General features: G+C 42.0%; 1 protein-coding gene across 1 annotated transcript; it reads right to left on the reverse strand.

Annotated features, from left to right (window-relative positions):
- Positions 1–24: 24 nt before the first annotated feature.
- On the reverse strand, positions 25–14,196 carry LOC137878433 (uncharacterized). Its single transcript, XM_068718734.1, has 16 exons — positions 13,338–14,196; positions 12,465–12,515; positions 10,426–10,526; positions 10,074–10,200; positions 9,915–9,964; positions 8,689–8,794; positions 7,913–8,071; positions 7,705–7,822; positions 7,563–7,624; positions 7,254–7,379; positions 7,076–7,170; positions 6,824–6,985; positions 6,506–6,702; positions 5,884–6,013; positions 1,980–2,173; positions 25–1,031 (listed from the first exon to the last, which is right to left on the reverse strand). The coding sequence occupies exons 1-16, from the start codon at positions 14,194–14,196 to the stop codon at positions 788–790; spliced, it is 2,781 nt and encodes a 926-aa protein (XP_068574835.1). The 3' UTR covers positions 25–787.
- Positions 14,197–23,997: the final 9,801 nt, after the last annotated feature.

Here is a 23,997-nt window from a genome sequence, read left to right on the forward strand (position 1 = left end):
AGAATAAGGCTGAGAAATGAGGCATTTCCGGGCCCAAGGGTTTATTTCTACAGCACAGTGGATTACATTACAACATACAAAAAAAGAGACGTGACTCATGTTTTAAGAAATCTTCTGTTCTGAACATTGTTCCAGACCATCCTAGTGCCTAATCTTCAAAGAGAAATCAGGATACAAAACTCTCTGACTTTACACTATATTCTATAGTCACATATTTTCTGTGCTTAAAAAATGGGGAAGCATGCTGTGTCCTCATCAGGCTTACATTGTTATACCCTCAGAAATGACTGCTTGATGTTCAAAAAAACAAAGCTCTGTCTGCCTCTGTGTTTCTTCCTTTTACTTTTCATTTTCCCTCATGCCACAAATATGATGTAAAACAAGTCCAAATAGAAAGAAGACGTGAATGTGGTCTGTTTTTGTTCTTTGTGTTTTTCTGGAAATGTGTTTTCTCATAGGCAATGTTCAGCACATACATTGAAACAATATGGATTAACTGTTGTATCTACCAAGAACTAGTTATGGCCATGTGGGGAGACTTCGTGAAGAAAACATCCCATAACAACACAGCTATATTACTATTTGATGTTCCTAACTCAAAGGCCTTTGGCAACAATCTATGGAGAATATATCAACACAAGCCATTTTCACATATGGAGTTAAATAACAAACAAAAGATGACATGCTATTTCACTGTATTCCACATCTCACAGACAGATATCAACACTTTGCTTCAGCACTGTTTCCCTCGGTCTCTGTAGTTGTCTTTTTTGTCTTCGTCATATCGTCAGATGGCCATCAACTTCCGTCGCGGAGGGCTTTCAATGGTGACCACACCCCGTTCTGGGTTGATTATTTGCGCGAGATCAGGGTTGACGATGCGCTGCAGGACCAGAGGGTGCTGCTGGGAGGTGGGGGTGGGCGGGGGCTGGCGAAGGACAACAATTTTGGCACTTGGTCCCTGCAGCAGGATGTCAGTCAGCTCTTCCTGTGTAGAGTTGACCACCGGCACACCATTCACCTCCACCAGTCTAAGTTCAATTACACATACACATGCAAAAAGACAACAAGTCAAACAAACAATGTACAAATCATATGATATTGTATGATAACATAAAGAAGGTACTGAAAAGCTGACTGGGAAATTCGCTCTCAACCCCTTCAAAATATCAAATCATTATTTGACGGGATTCTCTCTGCAGGTAAAGGCAGGACCTATGTAATGCTTATAGAACAAGTGTGGGAGGAAAATGTATGTCAGATAGATAACAGTTACTGAGCCAGCCGTTGGGTAAAGTCAAAGAAGCGGCTCATCAACGGAAAAATAAACCACAACACAAGCAACAAACAATATCAAAGGATTCTCAAATGACAGTGCATGAAATATTGAAGACATCACCTTTACACAAAGCTCATTAAAACGTTGTGTCTTTTGATTAGCTGTGTAAAGAGCATTGGCAAAGATGCTGTAATAAGTGAACACGCTCAGTGAGGCTCAACGACTTTCTTCAGCTTCGGTGATTCAGTCTCTGCACTGTCATGCAGATCTTTTGGCAGTATTGTCTCAAAGAGGAATGTCAACTGCACTGATTTGTGTGTGTGTGTGTGTGTGTGTGTGTGTGTGTGTGTGTGTGTGTGTGTGTGTGTGTGAATACTCACAAGTTTCAGAGCGCTGTGTTTTATCAGCATGTGCTTGAAATGCTGTAATTGCTTAATTATATGAAGATTATTATCTGCTTCTTTTCACTCTCTTCTGCATCCAAGTATTACATTACAGTGTTTGCTTGCTTTGAGGCCAGTATCTGATGGGTTTCCATAGCTACCAAGCACAGCACAACAGAGCGATGAAAGAAATGGGTGGGATGAGTGACACACTGAATACTCTCAATATCTAGGTAACCTCTGTGAACACGTACCAAGTATTTGTCATTAAGCCTGGATACATTACTTGCTTCCTTTTGAATGTGCCTGTGTCTTACCTGTCATCCACACAGAGGTGAGAGTTGTCCACCTTGACCACCACTAGTCCGCTGCCTTCTCTGTGGTGACACGAGAAGCCATAATGGCCTTCAGGGTTATGGTTCTCTTGCACAACCAGCAGCATGGCAGGAGACTGCGGTGACACCAGCTGGCTCAGGCTACCAATGGCCAAACCTCTTTTCCGATCTTTCTCCTGAATGTAGAAACAGCAAAGACGCATTCACAAATGCAAGGAAAGAGTTTAAATGCAAATAGTTCAGAGTATTTTCATAGTATATTCAGAAAAGTAAATAGTTCAGTATTTTGGGACAGACACCTTTTCATTTTTTTGCTGAGAGTGCGATGAGAATCAATCTGTCATGTCTAAATGCCAGGAGAGGGTTAACTTACAGTATCTTAGCGTGAAGCAGTAGTTCTCAAAATGTGTAGCGTGACTGGGGGAAAAAGTGAATCACAACTAATGTTTTATTGACTACACAATCTTTTTCACGGCGGAACAGTAAACAAATCGACTGTCATTCAGACAGATGATATGTAGGTTTACAGAATGGACAGAAATTTGACAAAAACAGACGATGCTCCCGAGACGAACAGGACAACATGCTCAGCTAGCGACGCAGCGGCCCTAGTCTCTGTAATTGTCTCACTACTCAGTCCAAAAGTCAAAATAGATATAATTTCCAAAATTCTCAAAGTTTTTATTTATAAAATATCCTGCTTCAATCCATTTTGTATGCCATGTTTAGCATCTTATCAACAACATTTTCACTGCAGGCAAAAACTGTTTACTCTCCTGCATGCATCTGTCGCATAACGGGGCTATCTAACGGCACCATACATCACATTTATATAACCACAATGACATTCATATTTCCCCCATTTTTTTAGGTTGATAACATCACAAAATAGGACGACAGACATTCACTGCTTCATTTGCAAACCTCATCAAAGCTTTAAATGTGACAAGAAACGGCATTCGGTACAGCTCAAAGCTTGCTCTTACAGTGAATGCGGTGGGAGACGAGGGGTGACAAGTGTGCACTTCATGGAGGGGAATGAAAAGTGCTCTTGAAACTGTTTATTTAGTACAAAAAGTGTTAAAATGGCATGTTGAGATTTTACGATGAGTTTATGTGCTGGACTATTTTTTGGCCGACAGTGAATTCCCGGAGTCTTTTCATCATAGAGTTTGCCATGAAGCCAACATCAAACATCAACTTGCTTTTTGTTTTTGGTATGGATTATACAAAAAATATGTAGCATGTTCATCAGTAAGCTTTAAAGGTGGAGGTAGGCAAATGTTTTGCCTTTGGACAGAGCCAGTCTCGCTTCATCATTTAACTCTCAGCAAGAAAACTAATTTATTTTGTTTTCCAGCTTGTCGAACTGTTCCTTTAAGGTACTCTAAATGGCAGAAAGAGAGAGAGAGTTACAGTGCAACCTCTTGTATTGTTTTCTTTAGCACAACCCTAATAAGCCATAGAATCTTTAATACTTTCAAATGTGTCTTTGTGGCTCTTAAACTATAATTTCCTTGAGATAAGATTGAAACATTATTTTTTGGAAAAAGATTACAGATACCACTACTTGGGGGTCCCCAAGAGATAAGACTGAGGCTACATCAAAGCCAAAAGACCACCAAGATGTAAAGATTAGCTTTGGAAGAGATCACACCACCACAAGTAGCTTGCAGGGATCAGAAATAACTTGTGAGTCTGACCACTGAATTCCAATGTCCCCTTATCCAGCCTCTTAGCATACTCCCCCCCTCCCCCTGAACGGCATGTGAATGCCTCGCAGCAATAGATGCCGCCTTGCCAGGGTCAGGGGTCAGAGCTAAGGCTTCGCTCTCCTCAGACAAGTGGGCCAGACAGGATATATCCACGGAAACGCAGCCGAAGCCCCTTGAGAGGCACATTCTAATGCGCATCATTTTCCCTTTTAGTTTTCCTCAACGTTGGACACACGCCAAGAGGCCAAGGAATTTTTTCCTCATATTCTTCTTGCTTATCCACAAAATCTGATCAAATCCTAACCTAACTTGGCCAGACATATACACAACCAATGGACTACAAAGATCACAAAGGTCACTCCAGAGAGAATTTTGTCTCTATGAGAAAAAAAGTTGATAATTTCATGAATAAAATGATCTGCCTACATCATAGGAAGCTACAACATGATCTGTGAAAGAACTTTGTTTGATAAATGGTTCTCTGAAAGCTCAGACAACATAGATGCTAAGTGGAAGGGATAGTGTTTCATTCATAATGATGGGTGTTGGTAGTTCTAAATTCAGTGCTGTCATTCTGAACACCTTGGCTGCTCAGCAGAGATCTTTACCCACAATAAACCTTGCTGTAGAAAATGGAGGACTGAGTAATAGGAGACAACCTGACCGTATTGATCAACACAACTGGTACCATGAAACAAAAAACTGGAGGCATCCTATTCATTTCTTAAACTCAGGGGCAAAGAGGTGGCAGATTCTTCTCAGAACTCAATCTATCCTCAACAGACATGTACGACTAAAGTGTGGACATAACAGTAATTCTTTCAATTTCCCCTCTTTAATAGTCTGTCTGAAGTTTTTTAATTGTCCAAGCTAAAGTGCTTATTTAAAATAATTTCCGCCTTTTGTTGTCCTTCCCCTCCTACCTTCACTTTCGCCCTCTGTTTCTCTTTCTCCTTCCCTCTCGGCTGCTTTATTGATGCTCTCCAGTTGCAATAGATCCCGGAGATTAGACTGCCAATGATGAAATATTTCCTCATTGTCTGTAATGCCGGGCAGCCTGCGAGACCAAACACGGGGCGGTCTGCTCCTTATTAGAGTAGCAGCTCCATCAGTTCCCAGGCTGCTCCTCAGCTCTGACCTGTGTGTTAACTCTGATTAGGTCATATGATAAACATTAGCGCTGCTGCTTTTCCCACAAACTCAGCACCTAAAAAAGTGTGGCCCCGGGGCGGCAACGTGACACGGGGCACCTTTCAAAGCCGAAGCCGCGTGTGTCCTTTCATGGCACCTCGTTAGGGCTTCTCCAACGGGATAAAAGAGCCACATTAAAAAAGAAGTAGGCTCCTCCGGGGATAGATGGAGATAGTTTTACACATGCTGGCCCAGTTCTCCATTGCACTCTCCCAGTGGCTTTTGTCACACACATTCCATTGTTGGTATGGTCACAGGCTCTCGGATGTCAGCGCTAAACATCATTTTCTCCGAAAAAGTGCATGTTCATCCCAAGTAAATTCCCCAGCCTTGTATAGCCACTCTCAACTGCACAACTTAACGACACAGAGTAGGCTGAATGGAGCATTGTGTTGTCACTCAGGAGAACAGTGAAGAGAAGATCAAAGACGATGGACATAATAGTGTCAAATAATGACCTACCACATCAGGAAGCTGTTACCACCTTTCCTAGTTTGGGCTAATTCTGCTGCTGGACAATTAAATGTCAAATATATGAACTTCTTATGTTCTGTAGATTAATTTATCCTCTGTGATTATCACAGTATGGCTTTCATTAGTGAGAAAAAGGACAGTTATACTGTGTATTGTTGTTCTGGTTGAAGACAAGGGAAAACAGTGTGGCCATGGCATTATTGTCCATAAATGGAGAATTTGAATTTCTGACTTTCTTCAGCAGAAGCTTGATTTTAAGTATCTCATACCACACATGCTTCTCTCAATAAATAGCGCCGTTTTGGTGCAAATCGCAGTTTCTCATTGTTTATTTTTAGCAATCAAAACATTCTTTGTCTCCAACCATACAGCTTTCTCACATATTGGTGTGACTGTGTTTGACGTGCTATTGATTAAACTCCATTGACGGAGCTCCAGATCGCCAGCTTGTTGGTTCAATTCTGTAGTGGTGCAAATGATCCATGAAAGGTGTTCTTCAGCAATACCTTGACATAGCTTTCTTGCAAAGCATTTTGGAGGTGAGCCAGCTGCCGGTTGAGATGTACCATGGAAATTTCCTCCTTAAACACTTGGCAGTTCAGTTTCATCTTTTCCAAGAGACGAACGTCCAACTGTCTGAATGGCAAAAGACCACATTTCATTCTAGGTCAGGTATATACATAAATACACGGTTTAAATGTAGTTACGGTTATGTGAATTTCCCAAGAGTTGAATAAACATAAGAAATGGACATTCTCGAGACCTGTAGGTATGACTACTAATTTTTTTTTCTGCCATGTGATTTTGTAAAACAAACAAAAAAAGTCCCCTATAAGTCTCAAAAGATGATTAGCTACTGTTAACTTTGTATTCACTTATTCATTAACTGTTCCTACTTTTTGGTTTCCAGTAACATCATATATAGTATATTTGGGTGGATGGTAGTCAAACACAAACAAGTAACACAAACAACAAGACATTTCTACACATGGTCAATTTTACAGTACATTCAAATCAATGGGCATTTGGTAGTCTCTAATCTAACTGCTGTTTATGTCTTTGGAAGGTGGAAGAAAAGTGCTCTGCATCATTGAACATGTTACTAATTAACCGAGGCAGTGCACCTACTTCTTCTTGTGAGCAGTGGAGTTGTTAATGTTGTCTTTGAGGGTCTGCAGGCTCTGCCTCTTGTCGTTCAGACGGCTTTCAACCAACTCCAGCCTCTCCTTCAGCTCAGCAGAGCTAAGCCTGTCTACATCCACATCTCCATCCATGTTCTTTATCTCTGTGCAAAATGCCACCAGGCCATGGTGGAGCTCCTGGACCTTTGTGTTCAAAAGATCAGTTGAAGATCACAAAATGAATACATTCACCACAGTTATGGCAGCATTACATGTAGTCTTCTGTCACATGCTTTCATAGATGTAGTTGAAGAGAGATATTGACCTGAAGGATGACATTTTGGAGTGAGTCCACCTGTTGGTTTAGCTCTCTGATCCTCTCTTCTTTAGCTGGCTGGTTCACCTGGACATTTTTGTTGATGTTGCTGCTCTCATTAGAGCTGTGGACTCCTGGATTATTTTGTGATAAGGTACCTGATGGCCTCTCCTTTGATGCAAAAGCATACAGAGAGGTGTCTTGTTAAATGTTATATGTCAAGTAAAGCCTTGTACTTTATGTGTAAGTGATCAGTGTTACCGTTTTACACAAGTGCAGCTCCAATTGTCTGTTCTCAGATGTCGATGTCAGTAGGCTGCCGATCTGCTGATCTGGTGGGAGGTCCTCGGATAAACCTTAAAACCGAAGCACAGTGAATACATGTGTCTGTTTTTTTGGGGGGGTTTTGGGGATAATGACCGTATGATGAGCTGTGCACCTTGCTTTTCTCTCAGTATGAAGAGGCTCTTATCGTCTGTCACTCCCAACATTTTGATGCATGAATCCATGATTTTCCCCACTGTTGTTTCCTTTGGGGTTCGGAGATGAACGATCCGCTCTGATGCTGCAACACGACATGACACAGCAATCGGAAAGTAGTATGGGGGCCTGATTTAGTGACCATGATTGAATATTTAGTATTCACATCTGCTTATATGCTGTAAATGTACTGTAAATAGTTTGTCTTTATAGTGTCTTAGTAATAATCCACTCTATGTATTTAACCTAATAACAATCAGTTACTCACCATTAATAGTAATCTCTATCAGCTGAGAATTCCTCTGTCCCATGGAGTTTTGGCTGTTGTTTCTTTAGGGGAAAAAGGTCAAGATATTAAAATAAAGATTTTTTTTTATTTGTTTTTTGTTTGTAGATATGAGAGGCTGTACCTGAGCTTGAGGGAACGGCGATTCATGCTCAGGCAGCTCACATGATGAGAGGACTTAGATGTGCTCATTGACATTAATGTTGCAGTGAATGTCTCAACATTGTTAGGGCCTAAGGATTCTGTAGAGAAAAAGAAACGTCAGTAGGCATTTCAGTTGCCAGCTGTGCAGGTGAATGTTAATTTGTTGTGTTGTAATGATAAAGGTTCACCAAGCAGAGAGTCGAGTCTCTGGGTGATGGGGCTGGAAGGGTGCAGCTCCTTATAAATGGCCGACAGTAGCTGCTCTCTCTCCTCCAGTGTGGCGATATGGAGGATGTCCAGAGTGTTCACATCCACCGACGCTATGTCTGCCCCACACAGTTTTACATCTGGAACAGAAACTTTTAGTCATACACCTACATACTTCAAGAAATGGGACAAGTACCGCAGCCACTAAACTGTAATCCACAATAAAGAATTGTGAAAGACAAACATGAAGAAGGCAAATGACAAGTCTCTGCGTACCTGAATGCTATTCCCTTTTTTCGAGGGAAAATGTGGAAATTGGGCATTTACTGATATACAATCTTTCAAATCTAAAAATGAAATGTAACCGTTAATATTTACAAAAGTATATTTAGTTTTGCAGCCGTATATTAGTAAGACAATAAATATTATCAGAAATTCATACTGCTAGAACTGGACTATGAAAAAAAGCGTAAATGTAAGAGAGGGGATTTTTTTCGGCAAAGGAAACTCAATGTTAACTCGAAGCATGAACTACAAGAGATATGAAGGATGTTAAGACAAGTTTATTATTGCAGAAATATGATTTATGGTTTCAGGTTTAATTAACCTCATCTCCTTTTGCTTCCAGGTTATTTACATTCATTAAAACAAACGTTAGATTTTATCTGTGGTAAAGATCAATCAAATTGGCAATGTCTGCCTCTGTTATGTCACCAAAGGGCTGGGAGAGGAGATTAGCAGAAAAAATTTGTTTTACCTCTGATGAAAGGAAGACACTTTTGCAGTCCAATTCTGGTAAACCACTGGCAGACTTCATCTGTGTTCAGCTCCCCAAGACATTTGGCCACTTGCCTGTCCGCGTCCTGAGGAGAAGGAGAGGTTACATACCTGCTGCTTATTGCACATCCTACATGGAGCAAGTGACATGGGAAAAGAACTTTTATTAACAGCACACTACAAAAAAACATGCGCATAATGTCCCACATACTATATACAAACAACATACTCTTTTAGCTTTTGTTTTGAGAAGCGATATAATTATATGCTGTACAGTATAAGCGCTATTTTTTTATTTTGTAAATCCGAAAGATAAGCAAAGGCTGGGAAAAGCAAAGAGGGAGGCTCATGACGCACAGAGATGATTCAAACTGCTGCATGTGAAAACCTATTTAATAGGAGGCAAGACTTCAAGACAAAACATGGTAAACCTCAAGGAACTTTGTCATTGTCTGTTGCCGACTCATTCAAAGTAACTATGACTGTGTTGGATATCTGTGTTTCGACACGTCACACCAAATAAACACATTTCTGTGCTTTTAACTGTAAAAAAAGGTTTAGAAAGGACAAAGAAGTGTTCACCTAAACACGTTTCTATGTAACCGTTGCCTTAGTCACAGATTCTCTGTTTAGTGTTCAGTGTTCCCTGCTGCCAGTAAAGGCTTTACAAGGTGACTGTGGACTGATTAGATACATTGAGGTGAGAGGTTTGCCTTGTCTCACTGATTTCACCTTTATGTTTAAAAAGCTTTTAGATCATAATTAAAACTGCATAATGAATCCCTATTTTCAGCCCTTTTTTCTTATTTTGTGTCCAAGTGTGGGCCTCTACTTTGAGGCGGGGCTGCTTAAGATATATACACAGATTTTTTTATACATTCTTATTATTTGATGGGGTACCAGAGGAAAATAAAACAGTTGATAATGCATGAAGATAGTAAATGCAGGACGTTAGCAATTTGCCTTTAAAAAGAAAGAACTTTCCGTTTTGTGTTTCAGCTAACACATGGATTGCTAAGGATACGAGCAATCTTGCTTGGCAAATCCTGGACACAAAGATGAATATCCTAAGACTATTTGCAGAGTCATTGCTTTGACAGATCAAGGGAGCTGGGAAATATAAACAGAGCATATTCCGTAATTGTGGCAGCTCTGGGCTGTGTGCTGATGCCACCCTGAAGGCCCTGCTTTGATGGTTTACAGTACCTTCTCGGGGAAGTTTCCATTCTGATCCTTAGACTGAGGCATATATGATGCTGCATGAAAGGCATAAAAAAACACACTTGTGTTATTTTTTTAATCATAGATCAGTCGTGTTATGTAGAGCAATCTTGTTTGTCCATAATATAATGTTACCAGACTCACCAACGGTTATGCGTCGTTGTCGTAGCGACCCCTCCTCTTCCTGGTGGTCTGTGGTCTGGGTTAAAGTGTGGAAAGTGGCGCTCCTGGTCAACGTGTCCTCAAGACTGCAGGAGCGCATTATGGGCCTCTGTCACGTGATACAGGTTTCAGTTAACATTAGACTGATAATCCAGCCCCGTCCAATCAATTCACAGTCAGTAAGTATTTTCAAGTCGTAATACACAGTCATAGTATAAATCAGATAAAGAACCTTTCATCCAGGAAATTAAAAGGCACATTTAAGGTGCCTGTGTGGGTCTTATAGCATGGAAGAGATCACATGAAAAGATTTTGGGAATAAAAAGGTCATTACCCTTTGATGAGTAAATGTGTCCATGTTGGCAGCGCGAGGACGCAGGCAGAGTTCAGATTTCAGCATGTCGAAGCAGTTCACATCTCTGTTGCTCAGTTCATCTGCATAGTAATATTAAACATTAAGTCAATAAATGAATAAGAGTTGATCCCAGTTATTCCCATCTGAGTTACTCACTGTATGGGAGACAAACACTTTAATAAAGTCCTTGTTTTCACCCTTTTAGGCCACTCTATTCTTTTAGGAGTTTAAGGCCTTCTCAGCCTTTTTCTGGCGTGCAGGTCACCAGGTCTATTAGCTGGTGCTGATACTGGACACAGCTACATGGGGTTGCTTAGCAACCCGTCGTGCACACTAATGTCGGTCTGGTTGACGACATACTTCCCTAACAACAACCCCAGTTCTTTCCCACAGAAGGACCATATTCTTACATTTTCCAAACGTCACTTGGTCAGCGAGCCGATATCTTTTTTCTGCTATCATAACAAGCAAGATGAATGAGGCTGAGAATATGGCATCTGAGCTCGGCCCCGGCTTTCTCAGGCGACACAACGGTGTGATGTGATAGATGTTGGAATGTTTGCAGTTTCTGAGTTGTAACTACTTTAAGTTGTATATCGTCACAGATTGAAGCCTAACAAGCCCCTTTACCGCTTAAAACAGTAGTCTTTTCAAATAGTTTACCTAACAAAAAAATTCAGCCTAATTTCTTAAACACATGTTTTTCATTTCAGGGGCTTGTTTCTGAAAGGCTGGTTTGACATGGATGGGAGTTTAGATGGAGTCAGAATCAGATAAGACAGTGTAATTGGTTTATGTGTGTCAGCAGTGGAATCTTGTCTGGGTCCTGGAGAGACAGTGGAGTACAAGGAGGGGGGCAGCGAGCTGGCACTCTCTTCATCACCTGGCTGGCCTGTGAGTCACTCTATAGAGGATCGTAGAGTCTGGACTAATGCTAAGCAAATTCAGCACACTCACCATGCAAAACACAACCTAAACTAGAACAGCCGAGTGAGAAAAGCGATGGGTCTTGGCTCAACGTGATGACATGTAGGAGCACCCTCCTTTAGCTGACCTCAGACACGACAGTGTGTCTATGAGTTCCTGAGCAAATCATTTCCAGTCTCGCTCTGTTTTTCACCGGGCATGGGAGAAGGGACACAAGAGGCAGAGTTGTCTGAGAATGCTAATGTTAATGGAGGGTAGCAGTACACCCACCCTACCGCAGCCATGTTCAGACTTCACACAGCCTGCGTCGTCCGGGAAAAGCCCAATCAAAACAAAGAAGGACAGGAACATTTTGGGCAGGCTTAGGGACACAGCCTGATGTTGCCATAAAGGGTGAAATCACCAGTAACGGAGAGATGGACGTCCCAGCCTGACTCCCTCAGGCCAAGTCAAAGCATGAGTGAGTTCTCTCACCCTTGACTGGTTAGTACAGACAAACTCACAAAACACAGTGCATTCTTGCATGCGCACAAGACAAACACACTGAGCAATCCAGGTTTTGGTGCGTGACAAAGTTTGACGACCAGTCGCACACAGACATGCACAGGGTTTAATGACAAAGCAAAGCTTCAGAGTCAGAACATTTCAGCACATTTATGTAATGGATAGGCAAAAGCGATGCTTATCGTTTCCAGTATTATTGTCCTCCTCTGGTTTGAAAAGAAATTAAGCTCTTAGAGAGACGAGTGAGGGAGGAGAGCATGCTGAGTCACAGGAACCCAAAACCTGGGAACCACCTGCCCAGCCACGCACTGGGAATACACACACAATGGCTAAAAAGGGATTCCAACAAAGGGGAACTTCTGCAACTCCCAAAGGAGGCGTTCGAGGTACTGTAGCATTGTCACATAATGACTGCCATTTCACCTGAATGAGGAACTGAGATCAAAACGAAGAAGCAACACATAAGCTCAACAGCTGGATGGAGCGAACCATCATCTGGTGCCATTTACCTCTCACCTAGAGTTTGCCCGAATGAAAACAAAGGGTTGAATACAAATACATTGCAAATTTAGTTCAAGAAAACTCACCCAAGTTGTGCTCAGTAAATGACAAGAGATTTATCCCGGTGTTGAAGCTTCCTATGACAGAGAAAGAAACCACGACAACATTTGAGACTACAATTTCCTTTGAAAGAAACATTCCAACATTTATGAAATATACTTGATGTATATATTTTTTTTAACCTAACATTACATACAGTAAGTAGAACTTATCTTATCTTCATGTGTTCCATCAAGAATTAGGCCTATTTCAAAGCAGACATTTCGACTTGTCATAGTGGTATTAACAGTGGCTCAGTTGTATTTAAGTGTCCCACTAAGCCATGCCAGTGTGACAGTGAGCCAGTATGTTACATACGAGGACCTTGATACCAAATCATCATCAGTTTCATTATTTACACCTGAACTGTCCTACTGAGATCAAACTGTAAAAAAGCTTCTGTAAAAGAAAGCCTATTATTCAGGGTGTGTTTAGCCTATCTTAGCACTTAGCCTCCTTAAAAAAAAGAAAACACGCCATGCAACAGCTTTGTCTCAATAGTATGTTTTATTCTATCATCTAATTATAATCACCTGGATTTTGTTCAGTGGATGTAGTTCAAATGTAAATGGTTAGGTTGAGACGAGTTGCTGTATGCAGTCACTGGGCACAGCTTAAATCACAATGTCTCATTTCCTATTTCCACACAACCAGTAAACAGGGTAGCTATGGAGTTGTTGGAGGGTAGATATGACAAAGCTTAAGCTGCTTCCAGTGTTTTTTGCAAAGCTAGGCCAAACATTACGGAGATACATGCAGAATCTAAATCAACATTAATCGTCTCATCTATCTCTCAAGTTTTGCTTTATTTGTTGACTTCCATGAAACAGCACTGGAGATGTTATCACTGTTACACTCACTTTTCTGAGGGTACTTAGGGAGAGGAGCCACCTGGTAGGTGCAACGTAAGATCCTGGGCTTTGTTTTTTCTTTATCATCCACTTTGGTTGTCACAGCCTGTCTTTCGTCTCCAGACTCATCACGTAGGCACTCTTCAGGCTCAGCTGAATTATCTGCACTGACCTTATTCTCAGCCAGTGTGAATTCCCCCGTTGACTCTTTTGCCTCAGCACTCTCCATCTTTTCCTCATAGCTCTCCTGGTCACCAGCACCAAAGCTTCCACCACTGCCACATGTATTTGCCACAATTTTTTCGGAATTAATGTCAAAGAATTGATCGTCGTCAACAACGTCAGATGGAGTGGGTGGGATCAGATTAATGACAGGCGGTGTCAGGAGGCTTCCAGGAGCTGGCGTGACACCAGTGCCACTCTCAAACAGCAGCGGGTCGTCCTCCTCTTCATCATCTCTTCCACTGGTAGAAGTGATGGCCAGTTTTCCCTGGATCTCTACCGGGAGTGAAGACAGAGCCCTCAGTCGTTTCTTTTTCAGAGCCCTCAGGCAGGCAGACACAGAGCTGGCTGAGCGGGCCGTGCTGTTGCTGGAGGTCAGGGGGTCCTCCTCGAACAGGCTGAAGCTGGTGTTAACTATCCCCAGATCCTCTACCGTAATCTGGATAGCCTCCCTCTCACCTGATCCCCGTTGATCCAAGTGTGGATGCCGAGAGTCCCCGTTAATCTTCTCTTCCTGCTGCTGCAGAGGATCCCTCTCCTCACCGCGCAAACATGAGCAGCAGAGCAGCCCGCGTGAAAGACGTGGAGTGCTCTTTCTCCATGGGCGCCTACAAGGCCGCTGTTTCTCTGCATTTGCACTTTCCATAGCGGTGGCTGCCTAACAATACACCCGCCATACTGCCAAACGCCCCATTCTGCAATTTGATCAGATAAACCTCCGCAGACTGCAGAAGATAAACAAACTATCCACACCTCTGAGATATAATACTGCCCTGTGATAGCAGCCACAGCATCTGCACACAACACAAACACTCATCTGCAACATGTGTTGCTTAGGAGAGGAGTGAAATAAATAGAACAGTTCATGCTCCGGATCAGGTGAACACTTGAAATGAATGCTGGGCTTAATCAGCGGGCTTTGATATGTAAAGCAGCCTCATTGTGGATACAGCTCTGGTTTCAAAGGGCTCTAATAAGGCAGCAACACCCTGCCGAAATAAAATCTTGACGTAAACTATAAATGTAAAGTAAATTGCATTTGTGTGATTATACCGTTCATGTCTTTGTATTGGTGCTCGTGTCCATGCATGATTGTGCATGTGTCGGGGCATGTGATTATATTATTACAAGTCAGTGTTCATTTTCCATGTGGGTCATCTGTTGGGGACTTACTGCATGTATAGAAATCGGTGAGAATATGGGCTGGCGGATGCTTGGCTCATACAACCCCTATGGCATCGGATAACATTTCCTTCATTCCACAGGCCCGGTCCTGTTCTCTGCTACATGATAAGTCGTCCAGCATCAGCTTAAAACCCTTTTGCCACACCACCCACACTGAGAGCTTGTCTGAAAAGATGATATCCGTGTGTTTTTGTAACGCCCATAAAGTGAAAGTAGAGTGATGGGAATAATTACTCCACATCTCTATACCTGCAGTCCCTTGTTAGAGTGACAGGAAGCTGCTATTGTTTCTTGCTTTAACTCTAACATTATTTTCCTAATTTTCTTCCATTTCTACCCCCCATCATCAGCCAATAACAAATGTATTTCTTGCCAGTAGCCTGATGTTTACCTGCCTACAGTGTGTAAAATCTAGATTAACTTCTTCGGTTTTTTAGTTATTCTACATATATTTCTTCTGTCATAAAAGTAAGTGCCAAAGCAATATATTACCCACATTCATATGGAAAACTTGGCTCTATGTTTAAATTAAAATGTACCACAAAGGTTGCCTTAATTGGGGTTTTAACTACGCTGACTATTTTTTCCCCAAATAAAAACTGACCTCAAACACTTACGATTCTGAAATTAGGCTAAACAATTTGTTGGCGTGCAGTAGAATAATCTCTGCGCACTGGCAGCAGATAGAAGCAGAAGTATTTCATTCTGCTTTTCTAGATATCCTCATCTTTTCAGTTAGTAAAGTTCCAGAGAGACTTAGTTGCTAGGCACAAATTACAGCACCTCGAGATGGTTTCAGTGGGAGGCCAGCTGACTATTGACAGACTTAGTGCAGGGCTGAAGACTCTTTGTAGTGGAATGAAAAGTGCTTTTATACCCATGTTGCTCAGAGACCCACTTGATGGTTTCCACTGGGAGAAAAGGTGATATGACGTGATCAACATGGCCTCGCAATTAGTGGTCGACAACTATTTGGGCTCACTTTACCTCAGATGTCAACGTGACACAGCAAAGCTCAGAGGCCAAGACACTCACGAGCTGAGAGCTACAGTGAGGGTGACATACATTAGGAAAAAGAAACCTGCTCCCCACTTAAAAACAGCTGCAAACCATTTTTTGGAGTGAAGCATTCAAAAGAAAAAATATATATTATGTATGTAAATTATTTAATTCTGCAGTGTTGAGAACAAGTGTGCATTGTTAAAACATTGTACAGCCCTGAGAAAGGAGGGATTTGAAAGCAGAGGTCTGTGACATAACCCTGGTCAATACTACATGCCCAACAAAGGGGGGCAGTAGAGAGCAGATGCACAACACTGACGGGACATAAAACAGAACCCACCACTTCTTAGAACGACCTCCTCTGGTATTCACAAGTCTGGATAAAGTTAAACCACACAAGTGCTTTTCATTCGCAGCCTAGTGAGGCCGGCTTTCATGATATCTTGATCTGGAATTTGCAAGAATATCAAGTTTGGTCGTAATCCTTTTTACATGTTGTTTGAATATACATAAGCAGTAGAGGAATGAAAAGATATATGTAGGATTAATGTTCCATCTCCTTTATACAGGATGTGTTTGAAATTATCTGAAAATCTGTGACCTTTACTGGCAGATTTATATAAAAAAAAACGATTTCCCTATGATAAATGTTGAGAGACAGCGTAAGTGACAGACAGACAAAAATGAATGTTTCACAGCTGTCTCAGCCCGGGGCCATCTGTGGGGGAGATGACTGTGGCAGACATGGAAACCCACCAGTCTCCACTCTCTGAGTGACAATGTCAATTTTAAACTATTCTAATTATTTGTCTTTAACTTAGCCTCTTAGTTGTTTTTTTTACTTTTCTCTGTGCCTTCGTGAAGTTACATCACCGGACCTCATTACACCTGGTGAGTTAGTCTGCATGTCCAGACATAGGTCTGTGAGTATCTGAGCATGCTCTGTGTGTGTTTTCACTGGTCCCACTACCAGAGAGTGGTCGATTCTGGACAGGCCCCAAACGGCCTTGGAGCCAACATCAACACTAGCCCTCAGCTCTGGGAGGTGCTCCTCTCTAAAACACACTCACCTCTTGCTCAGTTGCAGCACAGTGAAACATGTTGAACATTTCCTGTGACAGTCATGTTTCCATAGGCGTCAAGACTCCGGGTCCACAGTCAGCGGTGGGCTCTCTGGTGAACATAACCCTGTTTGGCCGTACAGAGAACTCACACAGCCACACAAAAGCAGAAAGAAATAGAGGCCCTTTTCTCTGCTCTAATTCACAGAAGAGGAGAATGTTTCAACTAGTCTGTAATTGTATTTACTAAACAAGACAGCAGCATGAGTCACTTTCCAAAGGCGAGGAATGTCACCTCTTCCTGTGAAACCATGAGGAATGGTGGGAGTTATTGCTTCAGAATAACATCCACAACCCACTTTGTATTGTCAAGGATGTTGAGCAACCGCTGAGGGCCAAACGACACAGCGGCATTCTTAGAACAGCGAGGGGGGGGTCCACAAAGACAAGCGTATTCAACCAGGGACGATGAGTTCAGATAAATCAACACATCACAAATTGAGCCTTTTCGCAACCGAGCTTCACTTAAACAGATGCATCCATTTTGCTTACACAGATCTTCCTGTTTGTGAATGCCACCACCAAAACTCTTGGAAGTCGGACCAAGTGTGCCAAATATTTGCAGTCCCCCCCCCCCCCCCCCCCGTGGCTGATACCTAATAGCATGAGAAAAGGAGTTTTGGCAGGGTGGGGGAGGGAGGGCAGTGACCTTGAGAACTTCTGGGTTGAACTTTCCCCTCCATCCCCCCTCCTCTCCCCGCCAGTCCTGTGCTCCCTAATCAATTACTGTTGGCAGTCAGGAGACCACCAATGATTAGCAGCAGCAAGGCAGACGTGGTTTGGGGGTTGGAGTGTGGGATGTGGGAGGGTGGCGCGTGGGGGAAGAGGAGAGAAAAGAGGTCCTTCAAACGGCTTTGATCAAAACGCTGCCTCGAGAAAAGCGTAATGCAACAGGACCCCCCTGGTTTAAATGACCCTTGAACAGTTTTATTTATCTATGAGAATGAAATACGGCATCCTTTTGTATTTTGTCTCTCAGACTGTCGCACGTGAGCCGACAGCTGTAGATCCCAAATAGTGTTTACACTCGCACATGCACAGTAGAAACCAGCCGAGACCAACAGGCTCAAAGACAACAACACAGAATCACCGCACATAAACACAAACCTTTTTTGTTGTTCAGGTCTTTGAAGCAGGAGGGAAATAATTTACAGGCTCTTTTTTTTTTTATGAGAATCTGTGCCGTTCCCACGCCCAGTGTGGCAGGAAAGCTCAACAAAATCATTTGTCTTAGATTGGCTGATTGGCTTGCTGGAATCTGAGTCTGTCTTTGAGGGAGATGGAAGTTTAGTTTGATGAGAGGAACTCTCCCACCACACCCACCCACAACTGGCCTCCTCTCACTTTTATTCTTTTGCTCTCTTTTTCTCTCCATCCTTGGTTCCTCCGTCTCTCTCCTTGAAGCTTATAGGTTTATCTTTTTTATAGAGTGAGAGTGAGGCCAACAGAGAAAAAGGGGGCCCAGACGTCAGAAATGTTTGTGTCATTAATTCTCCCCTCTCGTTTTATGGTCGGGGGTGAGACGCCGAGAGTCAGTTTGTGTGTGAGGGGGGGAGAGTGAGAGAGATAAACAGAGAGAGAAGGATTAAAGAAAGAAAGATAAAAGAGGAAGAAAGAATAAAAGACAGAAGATATGAGCCAAAGAAGCTCTGACCTCATACAGCACAGCGGCAAGCTCACACAAACCTGCTTTACAAGTTGCGGCTTCCTCCGGGGCTCTCCATGCCTGGTTCTTTCTCCAACTCTCCCTTCACACAATTAATGGCATTATGAGCACCACTGGGAAGCTTCAACTAAACAGTTGTGTCTACAGTTTTCCCATGGGAACACAGTTTTGTGTAGATGCCAAGCACTCTGAAGCGATACAGTTATCTCTTTTCACTGGAGTTCTCCTTCAGGACTTGCACCGAGATAGCTTTGAGGTATTAAAGTCAAATCAAATTACATTGTATCTGTAATTTCAGAGCGAACGAGGATTACTGTATCATGATACATCACTGTGCAATGCGGGCTGGACTCTGACTCGGGCAGTTTTGGAATCCAGTCCGCATGGTATTGTTTGCTGCTGTGGGTTTGTCTTTGTCATGAGATGTTTTTCACAGCCAGATAAGTATGGTCGCTGTGATGTCCACAGCCAGAGCATCTGAGCCTCATCAGGCAGGCATTTCAAAGCTGCTGTCATGGGTATTTAGAAAGGGGCAGACCAAGGACAAAGGCCGACTATTGGCAAATTGTCCGTTTTGTAGCCCCTTTGAGGTTTCCTAACGATGCCTGTGCCCTCATAGAAATCACTGCAAATTAATTTTAACACTCAGTGAAAAGACAGATTAGTGCCGAGAGGATGGCACAAAGGGTGTTAAATATGGGGAGCAGCATGCCGGACCACAGGCCAGGCCTGGGACACATTACCCACAGCTGCCAACACTGACCTATTTTCACTAAACTAGCTTAAAGATTTTTAGCATCCTCTATTGTGCAAAGGCCCTGCAAAGCACACCATTGAAGTCTTATCTGCATGACCCCCTTTGGGTACGGTGCCCTTTGATGCCTCTCATAAAGGCAGTGATGGGGTTTTAATTAAGTGTGGCAGGTGATTAGATGGTCTATATTGATCTGGAGGGTTAGAGGCAGATGTTGCAAGAGACAACCAGGGGGAAATAGCTCTATAAAGAATACAAACAAGGGCTCAAACTATTGTGCCGGAGACTTCAGTGACAGACACGACCCTCACTCTCAAACCAAGAGAGAAAAGTGATTTCAGATTCAATTATCATCTTTGCAGGAGGAAATAGTGAGCAGATGGTAACAATAGTCACGGGCCTCACCACGATCAGCACTGTTCATGGACATCTTTTCTTTGGGACAAATTTACCGTGGCCTCATGAGGTTTTCATTGAAGTGTTAGCACTAGGAGGTGAAGCTTGCCAACAGGTCAATAGCATTAGTCCAAAGATTCAGAATATTTTACGTAAACTCCCCCTGACACCATGATACCATTTCCATAAAAGATTGCTTTGTCTGCTTGCATTTTGTCAGTTTGATTCTGTGGAAGGAAAGTGATTTTTTTGTTGTTGTTTCTATACAGGAAATATGCTTAATGTCCTTTCACTTCCTTTACTGCATATCATTTCATGTTAAGCAAGTATTGACATGGTCGACCAACATTTCTACATGTCGGCATGTTGGTCAGTCAGGAAAAATGATCCTCATGTCATGAATCATGATGTAAAAGAGTGTAAACGCCTTCTGACCAAGTTACAAGGGTTTGTGATGATGATTGATTGGGTCATAAAATCACTTAATTTGTAGTTTATAAAGTTCATGGGAGGAATTTATGAAATCGAGGACTTGGAGGCACGTCTGAATTGTCTGCTGGGTACCACTATGGGAGCAGAGTGAGGACCATATTTGAATGACAACCAAGTGTTTTAACACAACTAAATGACCTCCATTTAAGGGTACATGAATCTGATCTTTTAGAAGGGCAGTGACCCTTTAGACGGAGCTCAGGCTTAACTTCTAATGAGATTCATGCCATGGCTGAATGACATGGGAATGTGTTTACTTTTTCGGAAATAGCCATGAATAAAACAAATGGGACCTGGGAGAAATCCTAAAACTTGTATTGAGGGAGGAGTAAAGAAAGATTCAGAGGGTTCTAACAGACACGTTATCTAATAGACTTTTAAGTGAGTTACAATTGTTTATGGTATTATACTGTGTTTAGCCAAGCAGCCTGTGAAAAAGTCTTCAGTCTGATGCTTATTCTTTATGGTCACTCATTATTGTCCACATTTGTTTTGGCAATGTATCAGCACTGCCACCTCAGTTTAGTGTTAAGGTGTTTGCAGAAGTCAGCGATGCCTTAAGAAAACGCTAAACTATTTGCAAGATCCTGCCGTTTGTTTGCAGTAATTGGCAGTCGCCAGGAATGCTTTGTATCTGTGATTAGTGCTTTTATTTATTTGTGCAAAACAGTGTTATTGAAGATATGATTCAAATTGATTTGTGTTAAGCAGGTCATTTTCATAATCTGACCATAAATAACACTATTAAAATGTGTGTGTGTGTGTGTGTGTGTGTGTGGTACACAACAGTTTAAAAGGAGGGTGAACTATAGGCACTGTTTTGTTCACACGTGAAATCAGACCAGATCTAAAAATAAATGCACAATAGGACATTTGAGCCTGTTTATCCACCTCACTGTACCAACCTGTCTGATTGGTGCTATACGCTATATTCTATCGTCATAAAAGACATTTGTGCTGTGACAGCTGATGTTTTATTGTGCTGTTCCTCTTTCTGGGACATTAGTAACTTTGGTTTATTAAAAAAATCCCCCATTATTTCTAAAATTAGATTTAGATTTTGGATTAATGTGGGCGTGTGTTTTTGTGTGCGTATCTGCATGTACCTTGGGGGGAGGGCCCATTCAAGACTGGCAACAATCAAAACACTGGACACAATCTGAATTTGATAGGCCACTGAATAGGAAAAGGACACACGCTTGCTTCCTTTCTCACTTCTCCCTCCATCTCTCACTGAAGGCTATTTATGAAGGTCTGGCATCAGAGGGGCACAAAGGCCACCTTTGAGAGCATAATATCAGAAGTAATCAGCACCTTGAATGGCTTGAACAGAAAGCTGAAAACACAATGGGATCAAATGTACTGTATACTTATTAATCATCTGTGACAACCGTCAGTGTTCATGCAGATCGCCAACATTTGAGGAACCCGGCCAGGGATTCTATAATTTCACAGAATGAAGTGTCGACAGAAACCTGAACCTTCTCGGCAGCTAAATTAGAAAAAGGGCAACACAATAGTTGCTCATTTCCTGCACTGAATAGACTTTTGAAATGACCTCAAGCTTATTAATCCTCTTACCATTATCGGAATTAGCATGACACAAAGTGCTGTTCCTGTTAGGAACTTGTAATGATCCTATTTGTAGAAATTACATTCTTGTCATTTCGCAGAGGAAATGACTATCTGTGTAAATGAAATTCCTGATGGTTTATTGATTTCATCACATCCAGGTTTATCTTTTGTGTTAGCAACAATGCATGTACCATGACATATAGTATTCACTGTGTCCAATCAGCTTTTGCTTTGTGAAGTGAAAATTCTTCTGGTAGACTTAGCATGGAGCATCCAGGCGAGCGATCTACTGGGGATACATAAATATTTTTTATGTCTATGCTCTAATTTAAAGGATGAGTTGACCTTTAGACCATTTTCTGAAAATTGTGGTGTAGTCCTTTAAAACACACGCTTCTAGTGTGCTGTCACAGACATACGATCTCCTCTGTCCTCTGTACTGCTGGGGTGTGAGAGGGGAGTATTTGTGTTCTTTTCCTTCTGTGCTGAGGGTTCTTTCAGGAGGCCATTAATGCTGTAGGTCTAGTCAGCCTAGACAGCAGCAGGCTGTTTTAGTACTCAGGTTGCTGAAGGTCGCTCTCTCACCTTGACCCCACTGAAACGCTAGAGCTTGAATACTGTCTTCCCCCATTTTTTTAAATAGCAACATCAGGTTTTTTTTTACACCAATATGGTTTGGTCAAAACAACTGGAAAGCCACTGTTTCTGTGAATTCAATAGAAGTAATAATCACTATATATATATATATATATATATATATATATATATATATATATATATATATATATATATATATATATATATATATATATGTATAATTTTCCATTATTTGTTGTTCTTTCCTGTTTTTAATCTTTTGCCTCTTTTCTCTGTTTTCCCTGGTTGTTATTGAGAGCAATATAAGGTTAAGCCTTTTGCTCACAGCCATCTTATATTCCACTGTTTGTTGTATCAGTAATCTATTTGGAGTTCATTAGGAGCTGCTGGTAGCATGAGCTCTTTGCCACTCAGACATTTACCCACATAGTCTCATCGTGTCCTGATAAAAAACATCTTTTCATGAACAAATAATGATAATATATTAATCTATATATAAAATTGCTTATAAATTTCATTTTTAAATATCCAGTAATATTATGATATCACAATTTTGATCTATAATGCTATTGTGTCACACCACATTACAATTTAATAAATGTCAAATAATGATTACCTAAATAGTAGTAATGCAAAATTGGTTGACCTGCTTTTTATAGACATGAACACACACAAAAAAGATCGTAAGATGTTCTCCTAATTGTTGTTAAATGTGCTTTTATTAATCTCTTCTGTCTTGCTTTACTTTAGTAATAAAGCTGTACAGTAACTAGCTGGCAACAAGACGAGGTGCATATCCTTTATTATAGTTGGTGTCAGCACTTTGAAACTGGGTGTTGACCGTCTCTAAGCATCTGTTTAAGCACAGGAAACCAACCTCACTACAGAAATCGCAGCCTGTTCCATCACCCTGGTAGACTGAGGGTCAGCTTGGGGGTCAAAAAAAGGGAACAGGCCCGTATTGTCAGTTTGATTAGGACTCGTACTCTTTCACAAAACCCTGTCCCCAGCAGCCCCATCGCCTCATCCTGGGCCTGGGTGGAATGCAGGGGAATCTGATGGCAGACAGGAAGTCCTTATTGTACTAGCACAGAGATCCCGGAGCCAGACAGCATACGGGAGCGATGTCATCCCTGGCCGGGCCAGGCATATCTTTGTGCTTGCTCACCGCGTAACAAAGACGTACATAAACACTGTTACCCCCACCAGTCTTCAACTGTCATTTCAATTAGGCAGAGAAGTGATCGAAAGCCATGGCCTGTGTTTTTCCCAGCCATGCCGTTACCTCTGACCCCTGCGGCTCGTGCCTGAGGTGATTTTCTTTATTAGTCCATGGGGTCAGTATTTAGCCCCATAGCCATCAGTAGCTGGCTTAAATCTGCAGAATCAACACTCTGCCTTCCTGGCTGTTAGCTGCATTAGCACACTGAAGCCCCACAGCGCTCCCACTCCCACTCCCCAAACATCCTCCCTAAGGCCAGATAACATCTCTGTCCTGTGCATTCATGAGCCAGCCAAAAGCCTGTGGTCTGAGGCTGGGGTTCTACACATGTTGATGAAAAGAGGCTTTCTAGGAAGTCTATTCAATTTAAATATGTGACACTAGACAAAGGTTTTACCAACAGTAACAAGTTTAGAGTTGTGAAGGTTAAGAACACA

The sequence above is a fragment of the Cebidichthys violaceus genome, unplaced genomic scaffold, assembly GCF_023349555.1.
Source record: "Cebidichthys violaceus isolate CVI_PGR_0920_01 unplaced genomic scaffold, fCebVio1.0.p SCAF_10, whole genome shotgun sequence".
NCBI classification, from domain to species: domain Eukaryota; kingdom Metazoa; phylum Chordata; class Actinopteri; order Perciformes; family Stichaeidae; genus Cebidichthys; species Cebidichthys violaceus.

Excerpts from the sequence above, each read along its gene's own strand:
- LOC137878433 (XM_068718734.1), bottom strand. The coding sequence starts at position 14,196 with ATGGAAAGTGCAAATGCAGAGAAACAGCGGCCTTGTAGGCGCCCATGG. Across the intron at positions 10,201-10,425 it reads ACACATTTACTCATCAAAGG|AGGCCCATAATGCGCTCCTG; the intron begins GTAATGACCTTT and ends ATCACGTGACAG. Across the intron at positions 1,032-1,979 it reads CACCTCTGTGTGGATGACAG|ACTGGTGGAGGTGAATGGTG; the intron begins GTAAGACACAGG and ends AATTGAACTTAG.